The sequence below is a fragment of the Cupressus sempervirens genome, chromosome 6 (assembly GCF_028749045.1).
Source record: "Cupressus sempervirens isolate cs-2001-9-10 chromosome 6, ASM2874904v1, whole genome shotgun sequence".
Lineage (NCBI taxonomy): Eukaryota > Viridiplantae > Streptophyta > Pinopsida > Cupressales > Cupressaceae > Cupressus > Cupressus sempervirens.
This window is the reverse complement of record NC_143123.1, coordinates 433,181,870-433,207,582: the sequence shown is the minus strand read 5'-3', so window position 1 is coordinate 433,207,582 and position 25,713 is coordinate 433,181,870. Positions and strand designations below refer to the sequence as shown.

General features: G+C 34.4%; 1 protein-coding gene across 2 annotated transcripts in view; it reads right to left on the bottom strand.

Moving 5' to 3' along the window:
* The window catches only part of LOC149552899 (pfkB-like carbohydrate kinase family protein), a 133,323-nt gene extending 126,439 nt beyond the window's left edge, over window positions 1–6,884 (bottom strand). Inside the window, exon 1 of one of the 2 annotated variants that reach the window (XM_089788457.1) lies at window positions 6,178–6,884. In XM_089788457.1, coding sequence (XP_089644583.1) covers window positions 6,178–6,567 — 390 coding nt within the window. In that variant the 5' untranslated portion in view covers window positions 6,568–6,884. Of the gene's footprint in view, window positions 1–6,044 lie in introns of both variants that reach the window. The other variant, XM_089788458.1, reaches the window with a different exon arrangement.
* Window positions 6,885–25,713: the final 18,829 nt, after the last annotated feature.

Below are 25,713 nucleotides of genomic sequence, written 5' to 3'. Positions count from 1 at the left end.
ACCAGAGCTGAGGAAGATAGAACAAGGGGAGAGGACAAGTGCTGAAGCTGAGGAATTTGCTGAACATATCAAGCATCTACATGAGGAGGTTCAAGCACACATTACCAAGATGAATCAAGAGTATAAAGCTAGGGCTGATCAAAGGAGAAGACATAAGGAATTCCAAGTAGGAGATTTAGTCATAGTGCACTTACGAAAAGAAAGATTTCCAGCCGGTACTTACAACAAGCTGAAAATGAAGAAATTTGGCTCCTGCAAAATTTTGAAGAAACATGACTCAGGAAATGCATATGAAGTGGAGCTGCCAGATGGTATTCAGATTTCTCCCATTTTCAACATTGCAGATTTAACAGAGTATCATGATGATGGTGCAGATGAGGAGCTGGTGTTAGAGCCATGTCCAATTCCTACTTCTAAGAAGGAGGAGATAGAAGACATTCTAGATCATCGTGTGGGTAGGAGTACCAGAAACAGGCAGTATGAAGAGTATTTGGTCAAATGGAAAGGACGGTCGATCGAGGACTCAACTTGGATTTCAGCAGCTGAGGTTTCCCATTTGGGATTTCCTCTACCATCCATAAAGTGATAGGGTCACTTTTCAATCTACCCTGGGTGTCTGATGCAGGAGCATCCAAAGGTATAAGGGCAATCCTGTGTCACCCAAAAAAATGTACTTAGACTTAGTTTCTGTTTCATGTCTTTTCATTTTTGGATACCCATTTGGGTCGAATAAAGGTTCCAACTCTCACAGTTCAACTATCAGTGTGCTAGAAAATCCCGAAAAAATAGGAGCATGCAATTTGGCCATCATTTTGGTGACCTAGAAGGTGTGAATTGGCCAGATGAATGTAATTGTGATTTAGAGCATTCCAGAAAAAGAATCAGGTCAAAAAGCCCCACGGTTTGAAAGTTATTGCAGTTTTTCGGGCTTTGGAGACCTCCTAAAAATGCTTCAAAGTCAAGTTAGGGGCATTAAATGACCTCGAAAAGGGCCGAAAAGTGGGGGACGAGCAAAGCTGTCCATAGGGCTATAGAGCGCTTCGAGAGCTTTCCGAAAATGTAAACGGTTCGTCAATCGGAGCTACAGTTCAAAAGTTATGCCTCCCAGAAGTTCGGTTACCGTTTCTGGATTCTTCTAGATTTGCACCGACTTCTAACGCAACTTCTGGAACCTTCTATTTGGTCGGTGGATGCCTACTAGCACTTTCTAGAATGTACTCCTAGTCCTTAACCCTCCGGGGTCTATTTAAGGAAATTTCTGGCATTGTAAAAGGCAGTTCGGAGTGGAGTTTGAGAGGAGGTACTGAAAGGAGAAATTATCTCCAGATTTATGCTATTGTAAGCCCTTAGGGCATGTCTTGAAGTTTATTTTCTCTATACTGTTTGTACTATCTTATTTTCTCAGTTAATACAATTTTCCTTTTCTGTTGCGTCATTATGTTCTTGGGTTGTGTCCCCATCAACCTCAGCCTTAGAGCAGCCTACATCCCTCCTACAAAGGCATCTAAGATAGGTCTCGATGAATAAACAGCCATAATCTATGTCTGTGAGATGCCACTTTGACCAACATCAGTTGTGCCTATGTCTGTGTCTAATCGTGCCTATCCTCCTCTGCCATTGTACAGCCTCAGCCTCTGCCAATCCACTCAAGGTCCTTATCATTAAAGATAGGATTCATAGCCTCAGTGATCCACTCAGATTCTAGATCAGCCTCCTCTAGCATGATCGGGATGGTGAATCGTTAATCACAATGAACATTTAAGCATTTAGTCCCTTATAAATGGATTTCATGGTAATTGATACATCAGATATCTATCTGCACAAACATGTTATCCCCTCTCATCAAATCGCCCATTTTAACAAAGGAAGCTTATTAATATTCTATGATAAAATCAACAGTCAAGTCTTTCAGGGGGAATAAAGTCATTAAATCTTAAATAGAAGATAATTCTTTACCATCTGATCGAGATTGAAACCTTCCACACTGTAGCCTTAGCATTAAAAGACTCTTCTACTAACCACGGTCCCAAAGTTATTCTCTGTCCATTTTCAACAATGAAAAAACTAAGGATTCCTGAAAGGTATCTATGGATATGTACTGCTATTGCATGGCGGATAAGATCTAGAACTGCAAAATTAACTGGAGAGTTAAAGTACAGTCAGCAGTGACATACTGAATCTCAAGCTTTGTTCAACATTTTTCTATCTCTATAAGCAATATTAATTTTGAACATCAACTAATGATTACTCATCACCAACAGAAAACTCTACAAGTCCTTTATTGTTTTCTTACAAGAGGAGATAGGATCAGAGAAAAAAATTGTGCATCTTTTAAAGATTGATTCTCAGTATAAGAAACTAGCACCAGCACTAGTTAAGTGATTGGACTAAGGGAAAAATAAATGGTATTGGTTTGTAATACAGCCAAGGAATGATAAGCCACCAAATTGTTCTCTTTTCTGAATTACCATGCCAATGACATATTGAAAAATATCAGTTTCAAGCTCAAATACTTACTGCATATCAAAGAGAGAAAGCACTGCAGCAGAGAAAAGAGTGTCAACAAAACATTTGATTGCTTCTGGTGAGATCTTATCAACATTAGTCCTAAATAACACCAAGAGTCAAAAAGTTTATGAAATTGACCATTTTAAATACTGGCCTACCAGAAAGCAAAGGTCAAATAAATTAAAAACTGAAAGAAATCATTTTACAGATATGGTATTTTGATTTACAAATAACTAAATGTTTTCAAGAAATTCTATGTTAATAGCTTTTGTTGCAAGAAAATCATACATTTTGATTTAGTCAAACTATTATCCTTGCCAAAACAGTATTTCATCCAAGAGCCTGCTTGCAACTAGACAATTTAAGCAAAGCACTGTCAATGAATGTGAAAATTTAAAAACAAACACAGAACAAGCAAAACTTTAGTCGTGAAATTATGAATTTAATTGAACAAGAAAGTTACTAGCGATATGCATTTCCATAACAATTGTGTTATCCTTAGGGGCAAAAAAATCTGGTTGCAACTCTTCAACATATCATCAATTGCAAGTAGGGATCCAACCAGCTGGATCTACCAATCAAGATAGGGTGTCACTGAGGAAGAAACCCAAGCTCAAGCCCTAGTGATCTGGTGAAGTGTTCAATGCTACAGATACTTGCATAAAACACACAAAAACAAATTGCAAAACCACTATAAAGCTTCTGATCTGATATTGGAAGCTACAGAAGAATATCCATTACATGATTTCTCTAATTCAAACACCCAGCTGGTTATTAGGGATTTATTATAAAAACAACTGTAGCAAAATGATGAACAATTATCGTACCAGAGCGGTGCTTCTTTAGGAAAAAACTATTCCAGATGACTGTAGACAGATCGCTGGAAATGAGAATTGCAGAAAGAAAGTTCAGATACGGCAGTAATAGGAAACCTCTTGACAGGTCACAGTGTCTGTGAACCTAAATATTCACCTAGCTGCAGTTGAGAAACCAGAATCACTAATCAGACCTTTGATCACTGGAACTAAGCTGTATGCTGAAGGATTTAACACAGCGAATCTTCTGGGCTTCCATCCAGAAGTATTCTCTTCTCCAGGTGTTTCCTCCTGAGAATAGGTACGATGTTTCTGATTTGCAGATCATAGAAAAACAATATAATGATCAAGAATACCTTCTTCCACTCATGCGATTTGTTTACTGCAACTTCAGTGATCAAGAAAGCAGATTTTGCTTCCATCCATATTTTAAACCCAATTGAATTAATAATTTCATCCTACACACCATGTCAAAAGAGCATCTGAGCTGGCAGACAGAGACTTTGACTGAGAAGAGTAAAGGACAATTCAAATAATACTTAAAATTAGCCCCAAGGCCATGACTGGATATAGGACTTGAGTGATTCAGAAAACTAATTGTCCCTTTTTATTAAAATATTGCCTTAGCCTTTGGGAACCAAATTAACAAGAAGGCTGAGCAATCTAATTACATATTACTGAAAATACTAAACAAGAGGGGGTATTACATCTGGAAGCCTCCTAAATGCCAGATAAAAAGTTTAATCTCCTTGATTTCGGAAAATAATCAATTGTGAAAATAAATGGAACTTGTTTAACTGTGTGTTGTTTTCAAAGGCATGACATTCAGATTGAAACTTAGCAACCCATCATCAGATATGAGTAGGAAGTCAAACTGATTTCTATGTAATTACATTTTAGTTGCTAGGATACCTGGATAACAATGGACGCAGTCATTTTTTCACAAATAAATGAGTCGCGCACACACGACCTGCCTTTAGAATTTCCACTTTAACATGAGCAGCTTCACTAGCATATTTTGAGCCCTGGCTTCAATATGCTAATTGTTCTAACCTTACTATTCAAGCAAAGCATACTGGAATTTGGATTGTGAAAAGCAGGATATTTCTACTCGTAAATTTTGAAGGCATCATCGATTGTGAGCAGGAAAAGGAGTTGATTTGTCTCCCTTGTAAAAAAAAATACAATGGTGGGAGCTGAATTATGCATTACAGAATAATTTCTTATTAAAATTAACAAATATTGAGTTTATGCTGATTATAGATAACTAGCTTATTAATATTACTGATTTGTATTGTTGAAAAAGATGAGTTCTAGTAGTACAAGAATGGAGATTTTAAAATCAGAACTCTCAGTTTAAATGCTTAGGAGAGATGATAGAATATCTAAATTAAATACATACTATTTCAGAATACTGAACATACACTACCTCAACTGCTGCGTGTGGCATAGCCCAACAGGTTAAATGTAAACTCAAAATCAATGATTTTAATTCTTGAATAAATGCGAGGCCTTGAAGCAGAAGATTACTCTGCAAAGGCATTTTTTACCAAATTAAAAAGAAACGAAAAAGATGTCATATGATGCTTTGTCAGGTTGAGGTCCTGCAGTTGAATGTGGAGCTTATGGCTGCAAGAGAGGGTATTTAGTGTAGATGACCCAGGTTTAAACTCTCTTAGGCTTAAAGCCCATTGTTTCTAAACTTTGAGTGTGACCTCCACCAGCCTACAATTGTAGGAGTATTTGAACTACTTAATTTCTAGTACTGTTCATGGCATTGATGAAGGATTTTGAAGTGGTAGTTAAGAGATATGTTAATCTTGTTAGGATGGTAAGCCATGAACTGAAACATGACAATAATCTTGTCAAGATCTATCAGAAATATACTCAATTGACAAATAGTAGCCATAACATCATCCTCAATTTGCAGATAAAATGAACTACTCACCTCAGAGGATTGAAAGCAGCAAGGTGGGAGCAGGTACAAATATTCTTGCAGACATTTTGTCAAAATATATAGCCAATTGATGAATATTAACCACAAAAAATCATCCCTAATTTTCAGGAAAAAATATCCACTAACCTATTGCAAGTGGCAAGGTAGAGCACTTACAAATCTTTTTGCAGAAAAAGAATCACAAATATAGTCAATTGACTAAATAGTAGCTACTAAAATCATCCCTAATTTGTGGAATAAATACCCACTAACATTGTCATGGTTGGAAGCACAAAATTTATCAAAAAACAACCTATGGACAATTGTTAGCAACTAAAATCAATTATATCATTCCTATTTTGTAGCCAAGTAAATGCAATGACCTTGTTGGGACTGGATGCAGCAAGACAATGCATGTACAAATTTCTTGCAGAAAATTTGTCGAAAAGAATAACCAATTGACCAACCAGTAGCAATTAAAATCATCCCTATTTTGCAGGGTAAAAGGGGCCACTAATCTTGTCAGAATTGGATGACACAAAGTGGAACATGAAAAATATTTATTGCAGAAAATTTATCAAAAAATAGCCAATTGATTGGCCAAATTTTTAACCACTCAAATCATCCCTAATTTGCAAGCAACGCATCCACTAACTTCAATGGAATTGGAAATGACATGGTGGGGCATATTCAAATATTTTCGCTAAACATTTGTCACAAACATAACCAACTGATCGCAGAAGCTGCTAGAATTACCCCTAATTTGCAACAAGAAAATTAATAACCTTCTGTGCATGGGAAGCGGCACGGTGAACGTGTACAAATATTATTCCGGGAAAATTGTCAGAATAATAACCAGTTGATGGGGTATTAGCCACTAAATTGATCCCGAATTTACATGTCAAAATATCCACCAACCTTGTCCGGATTGGAAGCAGCAAGCTGGAGCATGTACTGATACTTCTCCTCCAAAGAAGAGGGAGGCAATTCCGGCACATTCAGCACAATGTCCACGCAAAGATTGCCAAGTGTCACCACATCCACACTCTTTAGAACATTCTTATTAACTCCTCTAGATTTATCGCCATTAATCAATACTGCCTCTATCCTACGCCTGCATTTACGCCTCTTCTTCTCTACATTACCATTTTCCCGCAGCTGAAGCTTGCTATGATAATTCCCCCGCCTATTCAGGGTTTTACCCCTGGCTAAGCGTAAGCCTTCTCCTTGACTGCATGGCTCTGGTGTGACGATGTTCCTACTCTTGCCTATGCAGCAGTCATAATAATGCCCTGTGCGTATAGACATCTCCACAATAGTTTATTTTAGGCACCCACTAACCAGGGTTGATGTGCTCGAAACAGAGTTAATGATTGTGCGTCCAATGCTCCATGACCTCTACACTGTGCTTTGAAAAATAAGGGGCCAAAAAACAAAAGAAGCCTTTTTCTGTGACTTTCTTTGCAGGGATGGCCAAAGAGAGGCGAAATTTGTTCCGAATTCAAAATGGGTTTTAGGTGATTCATTTTGGACCTTAAATTTACCTTAAAAGCGTATATATTCCCACGTAGCTTTCTCTTTGTTCATTCGAATAATCCTTTGCCCTTAATAAGGATTTTTAAAATGAATTCTCGTACAAAGCAAATCTCTTTATTATACTTGCAGCCATGTGTGAATTGCTTTGGACCAATCAAAACACATTTTTTATTATAAATTTATTTTTTATTTATATTTTAAGTTTTTGTCTTTATTTATTTAAAATATGGTTGGCTCAAACAAATTTGTATTATGGAGATACTAGTTGCTTTCACCATATTACACTATTTTTAACTACATTTTAGGACAATGGAATTTTTGAAAATATTTATTAACAAAAAAATATGTATATAAGGAAGATATTGGTAAGATTTTTTAATTTCTTTATGTAAAAATAGAGCATAAATTTATTTTCCTTTTTAATTTTCATAATTTTTAAAATACAAGAAATTATGCTTCAGTATAATTCTATTTATATACTTAAGTTAACCTTTTAGTTATGTCTCTTCTAATTTGAGAAACCTATGAGATGTTGAGGTTCTTGAGGTCTTCTTGATTCATTAGTTTTAAACAGTTATTTAACTTTCTGTTGAGGGTCACAAGCTTTTTTCTGATGCAAGAGCATCTTGCCTCAAAAAGAAAAAGAAAAAAAACTAGAGGAGAGAGAAAGTGATGAAAATCAGAGGAAAATAAAAAAAAGGGAAAAAAGGAGAAAAAGAGGAATTTCTATTTTTGAGGTGCATAGGTGGCATAAATAAGAAAATAAATAAAAATAGTTGTCATCCATTTATTGAGGTCTATAGGTGGAATTGTAGAAGTTTGTGGACATTTCCTTAAATCATGCATTTAATATTTGTTGAGCCACATGGTGGTGCTTAGTTGTATTTGGGTGGGAATTAAATGTTTGTTGTAAGGTAGTTACATTTACCTTTTATCCCACATTGGTTGTGTTTGTAACATCTTGAGCGGTAAGTGCCTATTTAAGCAAGGAATATAAGCATTTCTAATCAAGTTTCAAGGTGTGATCTCTTCTTAGTAGAAGCTTGGAGAGAAGGAGGAAGCAGAGGAGCAAGTTTTCCTAAGTCTGTGGATAGAGCATCAAATGTAAGGCAATTTATAGCAGGATTGTGGTGGAGTTATGAGTGTGTGGACAGAGCGCCAAATGTAAGGCAGTTTACACTTGGATCTTGCATAAAGTTGGAGAAGAGCTAGTGGTTGTAGTTTAGAAACAAGGAGGTTGTTTGGTGGCTTGCGAGCACAAGTTGAGATCTTGGAGATTTCTACTAGAGTGTGGATCTAGACTAGCTAGTGTTTGGGTTGGATCTTGAGCGATCTTGTAGAACTGTTATTGTAGTTGCTTTGTATTTGGTCGTAACCAAGAAGGCCTTACAGCCTAACACATTGCATGTAATAGTTATTTTATGAATAAAGAGTTGTGATTAGATATCAAATATTGCATTGTGAATATTGTGTTGTATTTTTGCTATCTGGTAATTTGTCGGGGGCTAGAACATCCCCTTTGGGGATTCTCCTACCTTGCACTGCATCAAGTGGTATCAAAGCGAAGGTTGTTCCTAAGTATGTAAACAGGTCGTTGAAGATGAGGTAGTTTACATCAAGACCTTGGGAGGACATGTAGGTGGATATATGTTGTGAGGATGGGAGGTTGATCTTGTTCGAGAAGATTGATCTATTGGTGATTTATTGCAGAGGGTTTGTGAAGATCTTCGAAGATGGCTCCAAGAGGGTTGGACCCTAGGATGATTGCGAATCTCCATGATATAGTGGAGAGGAGGATTACTGAGACAATAGCTCAGGTGGATGCTACTTTTTCTAAAAGAGTTGAGAAACATAAGAAGGAAGTTCTATGCTATTGGAGTTGGATTCTTCCAATTCGAAAGAGAGTTGTCTAGCCGATTAGAAGACTTGTTCGAGAGAGAAGATGGCATCACAAGGTCGAGGTAGAAGAGGTTGGTTTTGTTGATCAGTTTGTGGAGCCTGATACAGAACCTGTAGAGCAACTTGAGGTTGTTGCTAAGGATATTCCTAGCCTTGTTGATATTGGGATGAAGATTGGTTTTCATGATCAATTAGTTGAGTCTAACATGAAGATTGTAGAGCACTCAGTTTTGGATGATCTGGTTGTTGGTGGTGGTGACTTGTATGTTGTAGAGCATCTTGTTGTGAGCAATGAGATTGTTGGTGTTGTGAGTTTTTGGAATGTGTTGATGGAGATCTACATATTGTTGCCGATATGGAGTTTGTTGTTGTTGGTGTGGATTCACTAGTTGCTAATGTGGATGAGAGTTTTTTGATGAAGCATTATGTTCAATTTGTTCCTGGGAGTGAGCATGTTGATTGGATGGTTGAGATTTTGGTGTTTGACATATGGATGCAAATGTGGATGATGTGCAAATTGGTTTTCTTGTCCCTAATGAAGTGGAAACCTTTGGTGAAGATGAAGATGGTTGTAGACTTTCTTTTGGCATCAAAGTGTGGGGCACACTTTTTATCTACCTGGGGAGTTTGATCCAGCAACATCTTGCATCAAGAAAAAAATGGAGGAGAGAAAAAGTGAAGAAAATTAGAGGAAGATAAAAAAAATAAAAAAGGAAAAAATGAGAAAAAATGGAATTTCTATTTTTGAGGTGCATAGATGGCGTAAATAGAAAAATAAACAAAAATAGTTGTCATTCCATTTATTGAGGTGTGTAGGTGGAATTCTAGAAGTTTGTGGATATTTCCTTAAATCATGCATTTAATATTTGTTGAGCCACATGGTGGTGCTTAGTTGTATTTGGGTGGAAATTAAATATTTGTTGTAAGGTAGTTGCATTTTTCTTTTATCCCACATTGATTGTGTTTGTAACATCTTGGGTGGTAAGTGCCTATTTAAGCAAGGAATATGAGCATTTCTAATCAAGCTTCAAGGTGTGATCTCTTCTTAGTAGAAGCTCAGAGAGAAGGAGGAAGTAGAGGAGTGAGTTTTCCTGAGTCTGTGGATAGAGCACCGAATGTGAGGCAATTTATAGCATGATTGTGGTGGAGTTGTGAGTGTGTGGACAAAGCGCCAAATGTGAGGCAGTTTACACTTGGATCTTGGATAAAGTTGAAGAAGAGCTAGTGGTTGCAGTTTAGAAAAAATGAGGTGGCTTGGTGGCTTGCGAACACAAGTTGAGATCTTGGAGGTTTTTACAAGAATGTGGATCTGGATAGGCTAGTGTTTGGGTTGGATCTTGAGGGATCTTGCAAAATTGTTATTGTAATTGCTTTGTATTTGGTCATAACCAAGAAGGCCTTACAGCCCAACACATTGCATGTAATAGTCATTTTATGAATAAAGAGTTGTGATTTGATATTAGTTCTTGCATTGTGAATCTCATGTTGTATTTCCACTATGTGGTTATTTGCTGGGGGCTAGGACATCTCCTTTAGGGATTCTCCTGCCTTGCACTGCACCATTTTTGTACTCATTTCTTGCTACTTCACGTGATTAGAGATAGTAAATAATTTGCTTCCATTATTAATCTTATATTGCATTTGTATTGCAATGCTTGTTGTACTTGTATTATTGAATTCACTTCTCACAATTAGTAATTTGTTTTTCTCCAACAAATCAATGATAAGTAATTATTTTTTACTAGTTCAAATATTTCTAAAATCTTAATATTTATTTATTAATTATATTACATAAATTATTTATCTAGGACCCTTTTATTAGGCTTCCTCCCTAATGCAAATATCAAATTAGGAATTATTAATTAATTTATTTTATTATTATTATGTGTTGAGATTTATTTTATTTTATTTTAAAGTTCATGTAGACTTGAACCCAAGACCTCCTAGATAAGAGACTCACAATTTATCATTGTATTGTAGGCTCTTGCATAAATTAAAAAATAAAAACAAAAATTGTTTTGTATTCAAATACATTAACTAAAATAAAATGATAATAACAATAATTTAATTAACTATAACTATTACTAATTATTAAGTATAATTCCAATACCACTTCAAAGTAATTGTGACACAACCACTTAAGAGGTAGTAATTTAAAATTTTAATTATATAATTTTATAATTTTACAATATAAAGTAATATTTTAAATTATATTATCTTTTCCTCAAAAGATTTAAAGTAATTTGATTTGATTAAGTAAAAAAAAGTTTTAAAGTAATTTGTTTAGAGCTAATAAAATCTAAAATTTAATTTTTTTTTAAACTAATATCCCTATTACTATGTTGAGTTTAGCTTTATAATTAAATGATTTATAAGAACTAAAACAAATATATGACCCATGATGCAACATGATTCTCATTGTTCCTAGAACTGGCACTTGTGTCATAAGAGGTGCAAGGGAATATTCGATAGGTATTCTTGTACATGTTTTTACTTAAATACCTATATGCCCAATTGTGTATAATTGAACATATTATCCAGGGAATTCCTATTGCATGCGTCATTTTCCACAATCAAAGAGTTTTCTTGACTCTTGTAGTCATAACATGAAAAATAGAGTTACCCAACAGACTGGTTACTCTACCACAAATTCTTGTCCTAGCAGATGGACCCAATAACTCGAGAAACAAGAAAAGGAATGGTATCTCAACCTTCTCGACTGGTGAAAATTTTAGGGAAAACCACCATGCATTATCTTGCTTCCCAAATTTATACAGAGCATCAAGTCCATTCTCTTTCATTGTGACATTGAAAAATACTTCTAAGACAAAGTCTTCTTGTCTTCCTTGCCATGCGTTATGGTTGTACTGGGGCACAAATTATTTTCTTTTTAAAGCTTCAACACTCTTTACTTTGTTCATAGGAAACCCAATGACTGGAAATGACAAACTTTCGGGTTCAAAAAAATTGATTTAGAGCATAACCCCAAGTGTCCTTTCATGTTTTGTAGTTTCCCACTTGATGGTTTAATATTTTGAGAACTATTGAGTGAACTCTTCCCGCATGTTTCTATCCAATTTTGGACATAGAAATCCCCATCATTCCAAAGGAGGTGTGAAAAATATTTTGATGACCAACTGCCAAAATCTCTACACATTATTGGAAACTTGCAGATGTAATAAGAAAAGAAAATCAAAGTAATATTGTTTAAAGACTCTCACTTGCAAGAAAATAATTATTATCAAAGTTAGCTCAAATAAATCAAGTGTCTATCACAATCTACTTTTGATATCAATAATAGAGATGTTATTGAAACATTTTACATACAAAGCCATTAAATCCTGATCAAAAAGTTCAAAAGCAAAGAAAGTAAAGGTTAGTATACCTCAAAAAAACCAACCATCCATATAATAATTACTTATTAAAAAAACAATTGCAAGATTCTTCAGAGGACTAATTTGAACCTACAAGCATATCACACAATAAACCAAAAAATTATTACAATCTAAAACATAGGTAGATATATATACTAGATCTATTCAAAGGGACTTGAAACACAAACTCATGTATCCTAAATATCAGTGCTTGCAGCAATTGTTCCATTTCAACAGTAATCAGTATATTGAATGGACAATTGATAGTTAACAATATACAAAATAGACAACTACCAAAATACTAACAATTAAAAATCCAATTTTAACTTCATTCATACGAATATGTCAAATACCTTTCAATATGTGAGTCTTCTCAAATTTGTGGTTATTTGAAATACTTTGGCCCTATATTTATAGGTCAAAGTTCAACACATGACAAAATTTATGCATAATTTTTAAGAAAATTTAAAATAAAATTAAAAAAATTGATGATATCTTGTTTTATTTATTATTTTAGAGATTTAGGAGTCTGATATAGTTTATTCAAATTTTTATATTTTTATTCAATAAAATAGAAAATTTATATTAAATATTTTTAATAGTTTAAAAAAAATATTTTTTAGTTTTATTGTCAAAATTTATATTTAAATTATACTTTATCAATTAATACAAATATGTTTTATCTCATAAAAAAATATTTTATTTAGTATTCTAGAAATTTAGATATCTTATTATTGTTTATTTTTATTTTTATATTTTTATTTAATAAAAAGATACTTTATTTTGATTATTTTATTTATTAACAAATAGAAAAAAATCTTATTAAGAAAAAAATTAAGAAAATATTATTCAATTTTTAATTTTAAAAAAATTAAGTTCAAGTTTGTTTAAATTGGCTAAATAGATGGTAGTTATTTTTTTATGAAAATAAGATATTTAGAAACTATTTATTTAATTGTTCATATACAAAATAATTTTAAATTTAGTATATTAAGTTTTTCAAATATTATTATAATTTATTTATTTTAATGTGAAGATATTATATTGTCTATTATATTTATTCAAGGTATTATTTTAATTAGAATGAGATTATTTTTGCAATTATAATATTTTATAATTTTAATACTTTATTTGATTAATAGATATCTTTTTACCTAAAAAATATAAGTTTAAAAATTGATAGTAATTTGTTTTGGTTTATTCTTTTCTTTAACATTCTTTGGCAGCTTTAGAAGTGCAAAAATGAAGAGAGGTATACTAGCAATACCAGGGCCCTTACTAAGTTTTTTTTAATAAAACTCATGCTTTTTAAAATCTTCTCGTAGGTTCTAGACAATATGCTTTTGGAAAAGGAAAAGCTCAAGAGATTCTTGCAAACAGGTCACTCTACAATGTTCATTTATGAAATGAAGATTTGCTTTAACTGCAGAAGACTCACGAATAACCCTGCTCTATTTGATCATGTTGTCATGAAGCTAAATGAAGACTTCAAGGAGAGGAAAATAAGTGCGCATGGAGACATGGTATGTTGTTGATCTCAAATTGGTGCCAAGTATAATATAGATGTCGAGTAAACAATATGCGCTGAGCTAGAAATTCAATAAGTGTCGAGTCATTCAGATGTCAAGAAAACAAATAGTGTCGAGCAAGTTTCAAGTGCCAAGTGAACAATAGATGCCAAGCAAGTTCAAGTGTTGAGCCAGATAGAATTTAATATGTGTCGAGCATCAGCAATCAACAAGTGTCGAGCAACACTGAATCAACATAAGAGTTTGTGCCTTCACAAACTAGGATATAAACTATTTTTGAGCCGACATATGGATAAATCTTGAAGGATTAAAGATAAGATCAAATCTATTTGGATTCCTTATGCAATCAACATGCAACCACTAAGAAAAATGAAAGGATTTGAGTGGGAAAGTTGGATGAATCTCAATTGTAGATTCATACCTAACCCTAAGTCACGAAATCTTTTTAAAGGAGAGGAAGCCCCATACTTTATAGAGCGCAAAAGAGAATGCATGCAAGGAGATAATGCTAGCAAATATTTGAAGGAAGTGAAAGGGGTGAATTGATAAAATTGAAGGAGACTTAGAAGAAGAATAGAATTGCAAAATTAGTTAACAAAACAAAGGATAAAGCTTACAACATTTTTCATACCAGATTAGTGAGGATCAGATTGGTCAGAACAAGGATTTGAAATCAACAATATCAGATTGTAAGTGTATCAGATCAAACATTCTATTGTACTCTCTAACAAATGTTACAGTAGAATGAAATCCTATGGACTTAGGTTGGTTTAACAACCATTGTATAAAGCCTTTAACAGGGTGACATTCCAAGTGAATGTTCTAAAGTCTTTTAGCCAGGCACACTTCTAATAGGGTGTTAAAATCCTTTAATAGGGTAGGATCTAACAATCCTTGTAACTTTAACAGGGCCTTTCATAGAATAGATCATGAGAATGGTCAAAATATGTAACCTTAACTGGTGAGCTTTATTGCTGCAGTAGTGAAGAGTTGTAGGTGTCATCCCCACCCCAATTTTACCTTCTCATTTGAGGGTTTCTGGGTAATCATATTTGGTGTCAAATGTTTATGTGGATGCATTTTCTTTACATGTTATTTCTATATGTTTATGCATGCAATGTTTTAAAGGTTAAAGTTTAGTACTTCTGATTCGCCCCCCCCCCCCCCCTCAGAAGTATACTTCCCACTTGTAAATCCCAACAATTGGTATCAAAGCTAAGTTCTCATCAGGAGAAGCCTTACAGCTTGGAGAAAATATCTTGAGATGGAACTCTACAAGTTGGGAAAGACCATTGAAAATCAGGAGATTGAGATACACCTCTTATTGCAACAATTGGATGAAGCCAGAAATGCTTTGAGGAGTTCACTAAAGAGAAGGAAAGAGATTGCCATAGCTGAGAATGACACCCAATACAAGAAGATTGACACCACAAAGTTATTTGCAAATGGTAACTCATGTGAGTTTGATGCAGCAATTACAAATCTCATGGACAAGAACAAAGCACAAGTTGAAGAGATCAGAAATCTCAAGTTGGAGCAAGAATCACAAGCAATACTGCTATGTGAAGTGACTGAACAAAAGAAGAAAGCCATAGAGGAAAAGGCTATGATTGAAGAAGACAAAAGAATCTTGTCAAATAGATTGGAAGAAAAATTAGTAGAGTTGTCTAGGATCTCAAACATGTAGTTGGATACCCTAAGCCAAATGATGAATCCCCATCATGAGTTGAATGTTAAGGACATTGAGATAACTAAATTGAAGTTGCAGAATGAGCAACTGCAAAATGACCTAAAAAGAGAGAAGGAGTTTTCTGAAAGCTTCAACAAGCCAAATAAAGTCATCGAGTACTTTGAGCAACTACTAAAATCCCCTAGATCTAGTAAAGACACATCAGGTTTGCGCTACACAAGCACTGAAGAAGGAGAGTCATCCAAGACTACTAAACAAAGGAATGACAAAGGTAAGAACTCCAAACCCACTTGTCATTTTTGTAGTAAGAAAGGACATACAACTAATGTTTGCAGAAACAAGAATGGTAGTCAGAATGCCAAGCCAAAGAATATGACACATTGTTACAAGTACAACAAACAAGGTCATCAGGCACATGAATGCAGGACAAGGACTATGCATGCACCAAGACTTGTCATTTTTGTGGTAAGAAAGGACATATAGCTAATGTTTTCAGGAACAAGAATAGTAGTTAGAATGCCAAGCTGAATAATATGACACATTGTTACAAGTGCAATAAACAAGGTCATCGGTCACATGAATGCAAGACAAGGATTATGCATGCACCAAGATTTGAAGGACGCTGCTACAATTGTTAGAAGTCTAGACAAAAAGCTTTTGAATGTAGATCCAAGACCACATGGTCATCAAACAAGGGAAGAAGCCATGAAAATTCTTATAATTGGGACTACAATACAAGACATAGCCGTCACTATTGTCAAGAGTATGGACACATCCCTGAGAATTGCATAAGAACACATTTCAGTGGAAGCTACATCAGATGGTTAAGCCAAACTAAATGCTTTAGTTTTTTGAAGATTGGTTATATCAGCAAGCACTGCCCAACAAGGACAAAGGCACCTAACTCATAGTCAAACAAAGGAAAAAGCAAGGTAGATGATGAGCACATCAAAGGAGAAATGAATAAGACATGGAAGAAGGAAGATAGATGCAGCACATCAAATGAAGGGATCACTTCACCTAAAGGGTCAAGTGGTCATACTTCATCAAACTAAGCAAAAAGGCATATGGGACTGATATTTAAATGCTTTATCATACATCAATTCCTAGATAAGTTAACATTGAAAAGGATCGATTAACATGAATAAAGATGCAAGGGTAAATCTCCAAAGTCTTTCATTTTACTACCAAGTGTGAGAAGTTCACTTTAGATGCCCAGTGAATGTTAGTATGTGCCGAGTTGTCTGCCAAAGTTAGTTGAAGTCGAGTTAGTAGTGGTTGCTGAGTAAAAGGAAATTCTTATTAAAGCTGAGTAAGGGAAACTCTAGTGGATGCTAAGTGTTGGAAAATCAATGCAAGCCGAGTGAAACTAAAACTACATAAGGAGTCGAGTGTACAATTGTATATGCATTCAGCATTAAATGCTATGTAATGAAGTGTATAAGGTCAATTTTTTGATCATTTTTCATCATTACAAACACATAGAAAGAGCGAGAAGAGCACATAAATGATTTCCAAAAGCAGAGATTAAAGCATTTGCATAGATTCCAATAGAGATTTAGCACTATTTTGTCGATTGAAAGGTATTTCTCAAGTGTTGAGCTATGCAGTTACCCAATTTTTACATCTTGAAACCTTAGTTTTTCAGAAATGGCCTCTTGGTGCAGGAGCACCTACATAAAGAATTTTGGACATAATTTATGCACGATCTGACTTGAGGAATTTATCTCGATTTTGTCATTATGATAAGATATTTTCTTGGGATTTGTTCAGATATTGTGGGGTCATTCTTCTCTATTCTATATTGATCTAGATTATTCTATAAGTTGTTTTTCCTATTTTGTAATAATCTATATTGATCTAGAATTTTCTATATTGTAATAATCTAGAAGGTTTCGTAGATTATCTTAGCAAGTATAAATAGATTTTTAGGTTTAGGTTTAGGTCAAGTTGGAGAGCAAAGTTTCTGGATACGAAGTTACCGAGAGAAGAAATCTGCAAGAGAGCCAGTGTATGTACTATTCATTTGATAAATTAAATAGAAGAATTTTATAATCTATCTCTTGCTGGTGTTGATTCCTATTTCTATTGTGTTTGCTTTCGTTGCATTTACCTCTACATCATTTTTGGTATCAAAGCTTAGGAAAAGATCTTAAGGTGCTTGGAAAAAACTTGGGAAAAGCTTGGGGAAAGCTTTTAGCTTCTAAGGTGAATTGGATTTTGTGACAGGTTGAGGAAAGAACCTGTAAGTGTGGCCAAAAGACTAGGTTGAGTGGAGAGAACCTAGATAGGAGACAATGGTCACGAGAGAAGATTTATCTCATGATCAGAAGATACTTTTAGATGCATGGGTTTCATATTGTAATTTTCAGAAAAAGAAAAGAGAGGAAGAGAAAAAAAAGGAAAGAGAAGAGGAAGCTAGAATGAATCAAGAGATAGAAGAGAAAATGAGATTCCTAATGAGGGAACTTAAAAAAGGGGAAGAAAATTAAGCGAGACTAAAAGAGGAGTTGAAGAAAAATATGGAAAAAGAAAATAGTGATCTAGAGAAACAATCCTTTGAGATTACAGAAGCTTGTGAAGATGGAATAGAGAACTTGGTTGCCATTGAAGAGAAGATTTGTCCATTGAAAGGACAAAATGAACAAATAGATGCTGATATGAAAAGTTTGCAACAAATAGTTGTTGTTGAACCTAATGATAAAAAGGTTCTTGAAGATAGGAAAGAGGTTAAAGTGGTAATTGTTGATGAGCCTTGTGATGAAAAGGTTCATAAAGATGAAAAAGAGGTGGATGTGTTGGTTCTTGATGGAACCAAGAGATGGCATTTGAGGTTAAGAAAGAAAGTGGTATGGCCTATCAAAAAGATAATAGTTGCAGCAAGGAAGAAGTCTTGTGACGAAGCTACGAGGATAGATAAGGATCAAATAGTGATGAATTTGTCTCCAAGCATGGAGATATTGCAGCATAAGGACATTGATAAAAAGGATGCAAAGGTTCCTAGAGTGAACCAAATTGATGAATTCATATATGATGAGGTCCCATTTGCTTTTTCTAATCCATTTATTGTAGGTTTGCAGGAGTTCTATCTAAATTCTTATGTGGAAGAGGTTTATGAAAATATGAAAGTTGACTTGGGTACTTGGCAAAAGTACAAACAACAAATACCACGAAATTGGAAGACAAGAAAGAGGAAGGAAAATCCAAGGGACTTGGATTTTGTTGTCCTTGGGAGTATGGTGCAAGAGCACCCACATAAAGAATTTTGGACATAATTTATGCACGAGCCGACTTAAGGAATTTATCTTGATTTTGTCATTATGATAAGATATTTTCTTGGGATTAGTTCAAACCATTGTGGGGTCATTCTTCTCTATTCTATATTGATCTAGAGTATTCTATAAGTTGTTTTTCCTATTCTGTAATAATCTATATTGATCTAGAATTTTCTATATTGTAATAATCTAGAAGGTTTCGTAGATTATCTTAGCAAGTATAAATAGAGTTTTAGGTTTAGGTTTAGGGCAAGTTGGAGAGCAGGGTTTCTGGATACAAAGTTACCGAGAGAAGAAATCTACAAGAGAGCCAATGTATGTACTATTCATTTGATAAATTAAATAGAAGAATTTTATAATTTCTCTCTTCCTGGTGCTGGTTCCTATTTCTATTGTGTTTACTTCTGTTGCATTTACCTCTGCATCACCTCTAGCTCTAGGAATCCTAAGGATAAGGAACCATTTGAGGTTCAATTGGTCAGTAATGAAGTTAAACAACCAGATTTTAGGTCAATTCTTAAAGTCACATACAAGAATGACCCTGCTAGTGCATTGTTTATAATTCCACCTAAAGTCATAATGGTCCAAGATGTCAGAAAGTGTTATAACTGTAAGGTTGGAGCTATTGGTGACATGGAGATTCATCAAGCCTATGACAAACTATGTGAGAATGGGGTATTGAAGGAGGGATTTCATATTGTTAAAAGAAAGGGCTTAACCCGTGCCCTAGATTTCCCTACAGTTTTCAAGACGGAGTCGATAAAAATAGTTTTGAGCAGGATTCATGATGGATGTCTATGGTTGGAAGGTGGACCTATTATTCTATCAAAGAGAATCATACATAGGGTGATAGGATACCCAACCCTAGAATGGCCAAAGATACTGAGAAGTGATTCAAAAGAAGCCATTGAAAAGAATACTGGGGCAAAGTAGAATAAAAGAGGCATGACAATTGACACAATCAAAGATCCACTTGTAGAATTTGTTGTTAGGGTTATATCTCACAAATTCTACTAGTCAAGCCAATTGAATAGTGTACCATGCATTGTAGTTGATGTGGGATACAAACTTATCAAGAAGGATCATACATATGATCTAGCAGAGCTGCAACTGCAACAAATCATGGAGAACTTAAGAGCAATAAGAAGATCAAAAAGTGCTCAGTTCAAGTTTAGATCGATTCTAATATGTATATTTTTCTATGTTCAAAATGAGTTTCCCACTTTTAGTAAGATAAGTTGGAAAACCAATAGGTCTATAGCAATACAAGTGAATGAGTACATAGAGCAGATGGGAGCTAATTTTGAAACCCTCATGACAAGCTATTTTGAGGACTTTAAGAAGTCCATGAAGCAAAGACTAAGGATTCTAGTCTTCGTAGTGGATCAACATATCAATGACATTTGTTTCTTAGTTGACATTGATTACACTTATATCCAAGCAGCAGTACCTAGAGTGAGATGGCTAAGGCCATTAGGGTATGAGATTAACATTGATGAAGCATCAATAGCAATCACAACATTACTTGCAAAAGAGATTGATAAAAGTGCAAAACCTTTTGGCACTTTTGATGTTGTAAAGTCTATGGTGGAAATGGAGTTGAAAACTGCTTCAACTCTAAAGAAAAAGGAAAAATTGGTCAAGAAACTTAATGCCAAATTTGGTGAAGGGACAACAAAAGAAGAACACAAAGATGAAGAAGAAGAAGAAGAAGAATAGGGCCTAGAGCCACTTGCCTTGACACAAGGCATGGGAGAAGGTGTTGAAGAGGAAGAAGGTGCCGAGGAGGAACAAGCCAAGGAAGCACCTAACAAACCAGAGCCTAAGAAAGGATAGGCAAGCACAAAGCCAACAGTAAAGTCAAAGAAATAGAAGGTTGCTCAGCCAAGCTCTGCAAAGCCCACTACAAGAGCAAGCGCAAGGGCTACCAATCAAAAGGCCAAGGAGCAAGCAAAAGAAAAGAAGAAAGCAATTGAGCAACAAGGTCTAGAAAAGAAAAGACTAAGAAAAAAATATGTTGCTCAACCTGACTCAAATGAAGAGAGAACAGAGTCAGAAGACACAAGCCAATTTAGAGTGGTAAGTCAAGCATTAAAATCTGATTTAGAAAACATATGTGACAATGTTAAAGATAATGCTAACATAAATGGCTTGAAGAATATTGAATTTAGTAAGTTAAGTAAGAATGAGTAGAACATGGTTGAAGAATTAGTTTATACTATGATGGCCAAGTTCAAGACCACCCCTCTTGAACATGACAATTCAATGCCTAAGGATTTATATTCTATTGTTGAAAATAAATGGCATTATTCCCTTAATATGGAGAAAGAAATAAGAGATTCTAAATTGGCTCGAGTAATGCCTGAGCTCACAAAAGGGAAAATAACTATGGCCAATAAGAAGCATGGGAGCAAATTTGCACCCAAGTATAGAGCCTTCAACATTCTTCAAAATAAGATTGAAGATGTTGTCAAGAAGTCCACTGAAATGTGGAAATTGATTTATGGCCTAAAAACTATCAAAGAAGGAGAAGAAGATCCTTTTGAGGGAAGAAACAATGGAGAGGAGAATGAAAATGATAAGGAAGGTGAAGGTGAGAAGGAAAAGGCAGATGATACTATGGAGGAGGGAACACAAAAGGAAGATAATATGGCAACTGTTGGAGAGCAGCAAATAGAACAGAGTGTACAAGACACGCAATTGCCACCTCCAAGTCCTCCACATGACATCCTTGCACATGTAGAATGTTCCTGACAATTTTGGTCAACACACCAATCTGTTGATTGTAGAGGATCTTAAGAAGACCCTTGACCAATCAACTCTACAAGCTCAACTATGTAGTAACCCAATATTGGTCAGTGTAGACGAGTTGCAGAAAGTAGTAGCTAACTTGACTAGGGATAAGATGGCAACACAAGAAACATCTTCTATCATCCGTATAGCTACAAGTGGACAACCTAAAGAGAAAGCTTCACAAGATACATCAACTAAGTTTGATTCCACAGCTAAAGTGACTACAATTGCCAAGGAGTCAGTAAAGGAACAAATAGGACATATGGATACTTTTGTTCCTACTGCATAAGTACAAGGTGCACCTCCACAAATAATTATTATTTATAAAGGAATATTAGAGGAGGAGAAGGAGACCCCAAAGGAAAATGAGCAAGAAGTAATTCAAACTTTGATTAATCTGCCAACCATTAGGACTCCTACATGAATGCCTCTGAAGCCAAGCACTAAAGCAATACCACTCTAAATTTTAGCACCAAGCTCGAGCTCTACAAAGGTTTCAAGGGTACTTCACTATGAAGACCCTACATTATATGAAGAAATAGTCATTCCAAAGTATGACTATGCAACCATGAACATAGACCAGATCAATGAGGTGCAAGAGACACTAGAGAGGAAGAAGAAGTAGGAGATACTTGGAAATGAGTATAAACAAAGGCAAGCATTAATTGAGATAAAAGACATCTTTTTAGATGCATTTAGCTTACAGGCATGTGATGAAACCAAACCCATATTGGAACAAATTTCATAAATTGTTGAGCAGGTGACCAATGAAGACCAGGAGAAAAATGTAAAACTCATGGAATGGTCAAAATAGAAATTTCAAGCAAAGGTAAATGAAAGAATATCCAGTGAAATAACACTATCATAGGTAGAGCTAGCTAAGAAAATTGAAAAGGTGAAGACAATACTTGAGAATATATTCTCACTGTACACAAAATTGTGTGATCCATCAATCTTCACATAGGAAACTAGCCAGAGAATAATGAGCTTGGAAAGAAATTTGAAAATATCAAGCATGCAATTGTCGAAAGATCCAGCTCAAAGTGAGAAGCACTTTCATACAATGCTTCACACACAAAAGGAACTAGATGTACTAACAACATAAGAGGCTAATACTAGAGCCAAATTAGTTCAAATACAAGCCTCCCTAACCCCTCACATGGAGATTCTACAAAAGGAACTAGCCTATGCAACAAATGTATTGAAGAAAGATCCTAATCTTTCAACACTAGGTGGCTTAGTTCACCTTGTAGCAAAGACAACAATACAAATCAAATCCCTAGAAGTTGCAATACGAAATTGGGATGCTACTCTGAGAATTGTAATGGAAGTTAACAAGACCTTTTTGAAAAAATATTCAGTCAATGTATAGACCCTTTGACATAAGTGTCAAAAAAGGGGGAGAAATTATAAAAAGGAAGGGATAAATCAGGCGAGAAGGACACTTAATCTGCAAAGGGAGACATGTCAAAGGGGGAGCCAAAATGAAAGGGGTAGTATAGAGAGAAGAAAGGAGGAGAGCAAATAGAGAAAATGATAGAAAATAGGGCATAACAGAACACGTCAGGTTTAGAGTATCAGAATTCAGAATTCAGAATAAAGCCAAGAAGTATCAGCAGAGGCAAATCACTCTACTCAGAGAGATTTTGGATACAAGTAAATGGTACATCAGCTCAGGGGGAGATACAAAATTTTGAGGTATATAGTCCTTCACAAAAAAATTGAATAGTTTTGGAGTTTTGTATATATGTTGAACAAAATGTATATTATACTCGAGGAGATTAGTTTCATCATGTATAGTTAAGTGTTTTTGGCACTCATGTCAAAGAGGGAGATTGTTGATCTTAGATTGGTTTTGACAATTGAGTGTCAACACACTTAAGAAATTTTCTAAGTTGATGTCAAGTATAATATAGATGCCGAGTAAGCAATATATGCCAAGCCAAAAATTCAATAAGTGTTGAGTCATTCAGATGCCGAGCAAATAGACAGTGCCGAGTGAACAATAGATGTTGAGCAAGTTCAAGTGTTGAGCTAGACAAAATTTAGTATGTGTTGAGCATTAGCAATCAACAAGTGCAAAGAAACATAGAATCAACATAAGAGTTTGCGGCTTCACAAACTAAGATGTAAACTATTTTTGAGCCAACATATGGATAAATCTCAAAGGATTAAAGATAAGATCAAATCTATTTGGATTCCTTATGTAATCAACATGCAACCAATAAGAAAAATGGAAGGATTTGAACAGGAAAGTTGGATGAATCTTAATCGTAGATTCGTACCTAACCCTAAGTCACAAAACCTTTTTAAAGGAGATGAAGACCCATACTTTACAGAGTACGAAAGAGAATGCATGCGAGGAGATAATGCTAGCAAAGATTTGAAGGAAGTGAAAGGGGTGAATTGATAAAATTGAAGGAGACTTAGAAGAAGAAAAAAATTGCAGAATCAGTTAACAGAATAAAGGATAAAGGTTACAACATTTTTCATACCAAATTAGTGATGATCAGATTGTTCAGAACAAGGATCTAAAATCAACAATATCATATTGTAAGTGTATCAGATCAGACATTCAATTGTACTCTCTAATAATTGTTACAACAAAATGAAATCCTATGGACTTAGGTTGGTTTAACAGCCACTATATAAAGCCTTTAACAAGGTGACATTCCAAGTGAATGTTCTAAAGTCCTTTAGCTAGGCACACTTCTAATACGGTGTTAAAATCCTTTAATAAGGCAGGATCTAACAATCCTTGTAAACCTTTAATAGGGCAGGCCTTTCACAGGGTAGATCATGAGAATGGTCAAAATATGTAACCTTAGTAGGTGAACTTTATTGTTGCAGTAGTGAAGAGTTGTGCGTTTCATCCCCACCCTAGTTTTACCTTCTTATTGGAGGGTTTTTGGGTAATCATATTTGGTGTCAAATGTTTATGTGGATGCATTTGATTTACATGTTATTTCTATATGTTTATGCATGCAATGTTTTAAAGGTTAAAGTTTAGTACTTCTGATTCACCCCTCCCCCCCCTGAAGTATACTTCCCACTTGTAAATCCCAACAGTTTGTATGCTTGATTAGATCCAAAAGAGAAAGAGCTTAATTTGGATGGAGGGCCCCTTGGGCTAGACATCTTGGGCCGATGCTTACATTAACACCACTCTATAGGTGTTTTACTATAGTTAGTTTCACTGCCTCCAAACATGTATTTTCCATAGGTTACTTTGTTGTAATTGATACTCTAGTTCTTCCCTTTGATCAAAGGAGTGCGAGACGTCTCATCCTTGTGAACTAGTGTTATCTTTTGTATCTATTTACTCTCTATATCTAATATTTAAAAAAAATAAAAAAGTAATGTTTTATATAATTAATTATCTATTCTACTATTATTTTAAACAATATTATTGTCTATTTTAATTTTCAAAATAATTAATAAAAATAACATACATTTTCTATTAATGAAATTTTTATAGAGGTTTTTTTAATCAATTAAATACAAAATATTTATTTTTTATGAAGATAAAAATATTGAAAAAAATTATTTGATTTTTATTAAAAAACAATCTTAATTTTATTGTACAAAGTTTGTTTAAATTAATTAAATAGATGATAGTTTTTTTTATAAGAATAAAAATTTAGAGAAAGTATTTATTTAATTCTTAATATAAAAAGAAATCTTAAATGTATATTTAAAGTTTTGAAGATATTACATTTTCTTTAAACGTTATCATTGAATATATATATATATATATATATATATATATATATATATATATATATATATATATTTAAGAATATTATTATTTTTAATAAATACAAATAGTTTTTTTACTTCTATTAAAGATAGTTTAATAAGTCAGCTACATCATATCAATATCACAATTTACGGAGACCAACAAAGTACTTCAATCTAGGTTCATTCATATCAACCCCAAAACATCGGACCAATCAAAAAATAAAGTCAAAATTTAAACAACTTTGACCATACTAGACTATTTCATTGATCCAAGTTGCCCAAGCAAATGGACCTTCAGACAATACAAGCCTGAGATTACCATCTTGGATTACAAGAAATGGGAATTGCATAATATTCTTCCATGGCAAACTGGGGGATGTGGAATAGCACTAACCATGAGACAAAGGGGCTTGCATCATTGATATCAACAACATTTTCAGTAACCACAATTAAGTTAGGGATATTAATGTTGTCATCCAAGCCATTGATGATGTGGTTGAGCCTTTTTTAGATTGGCTTGGTCTTAGTACTGAAACATTTATCATGTTACTTATACCAACTTGTTCATTCAAGGCTTCAATCTCTTTTCTGGTTTTTATCTACTCAATCATCTACTT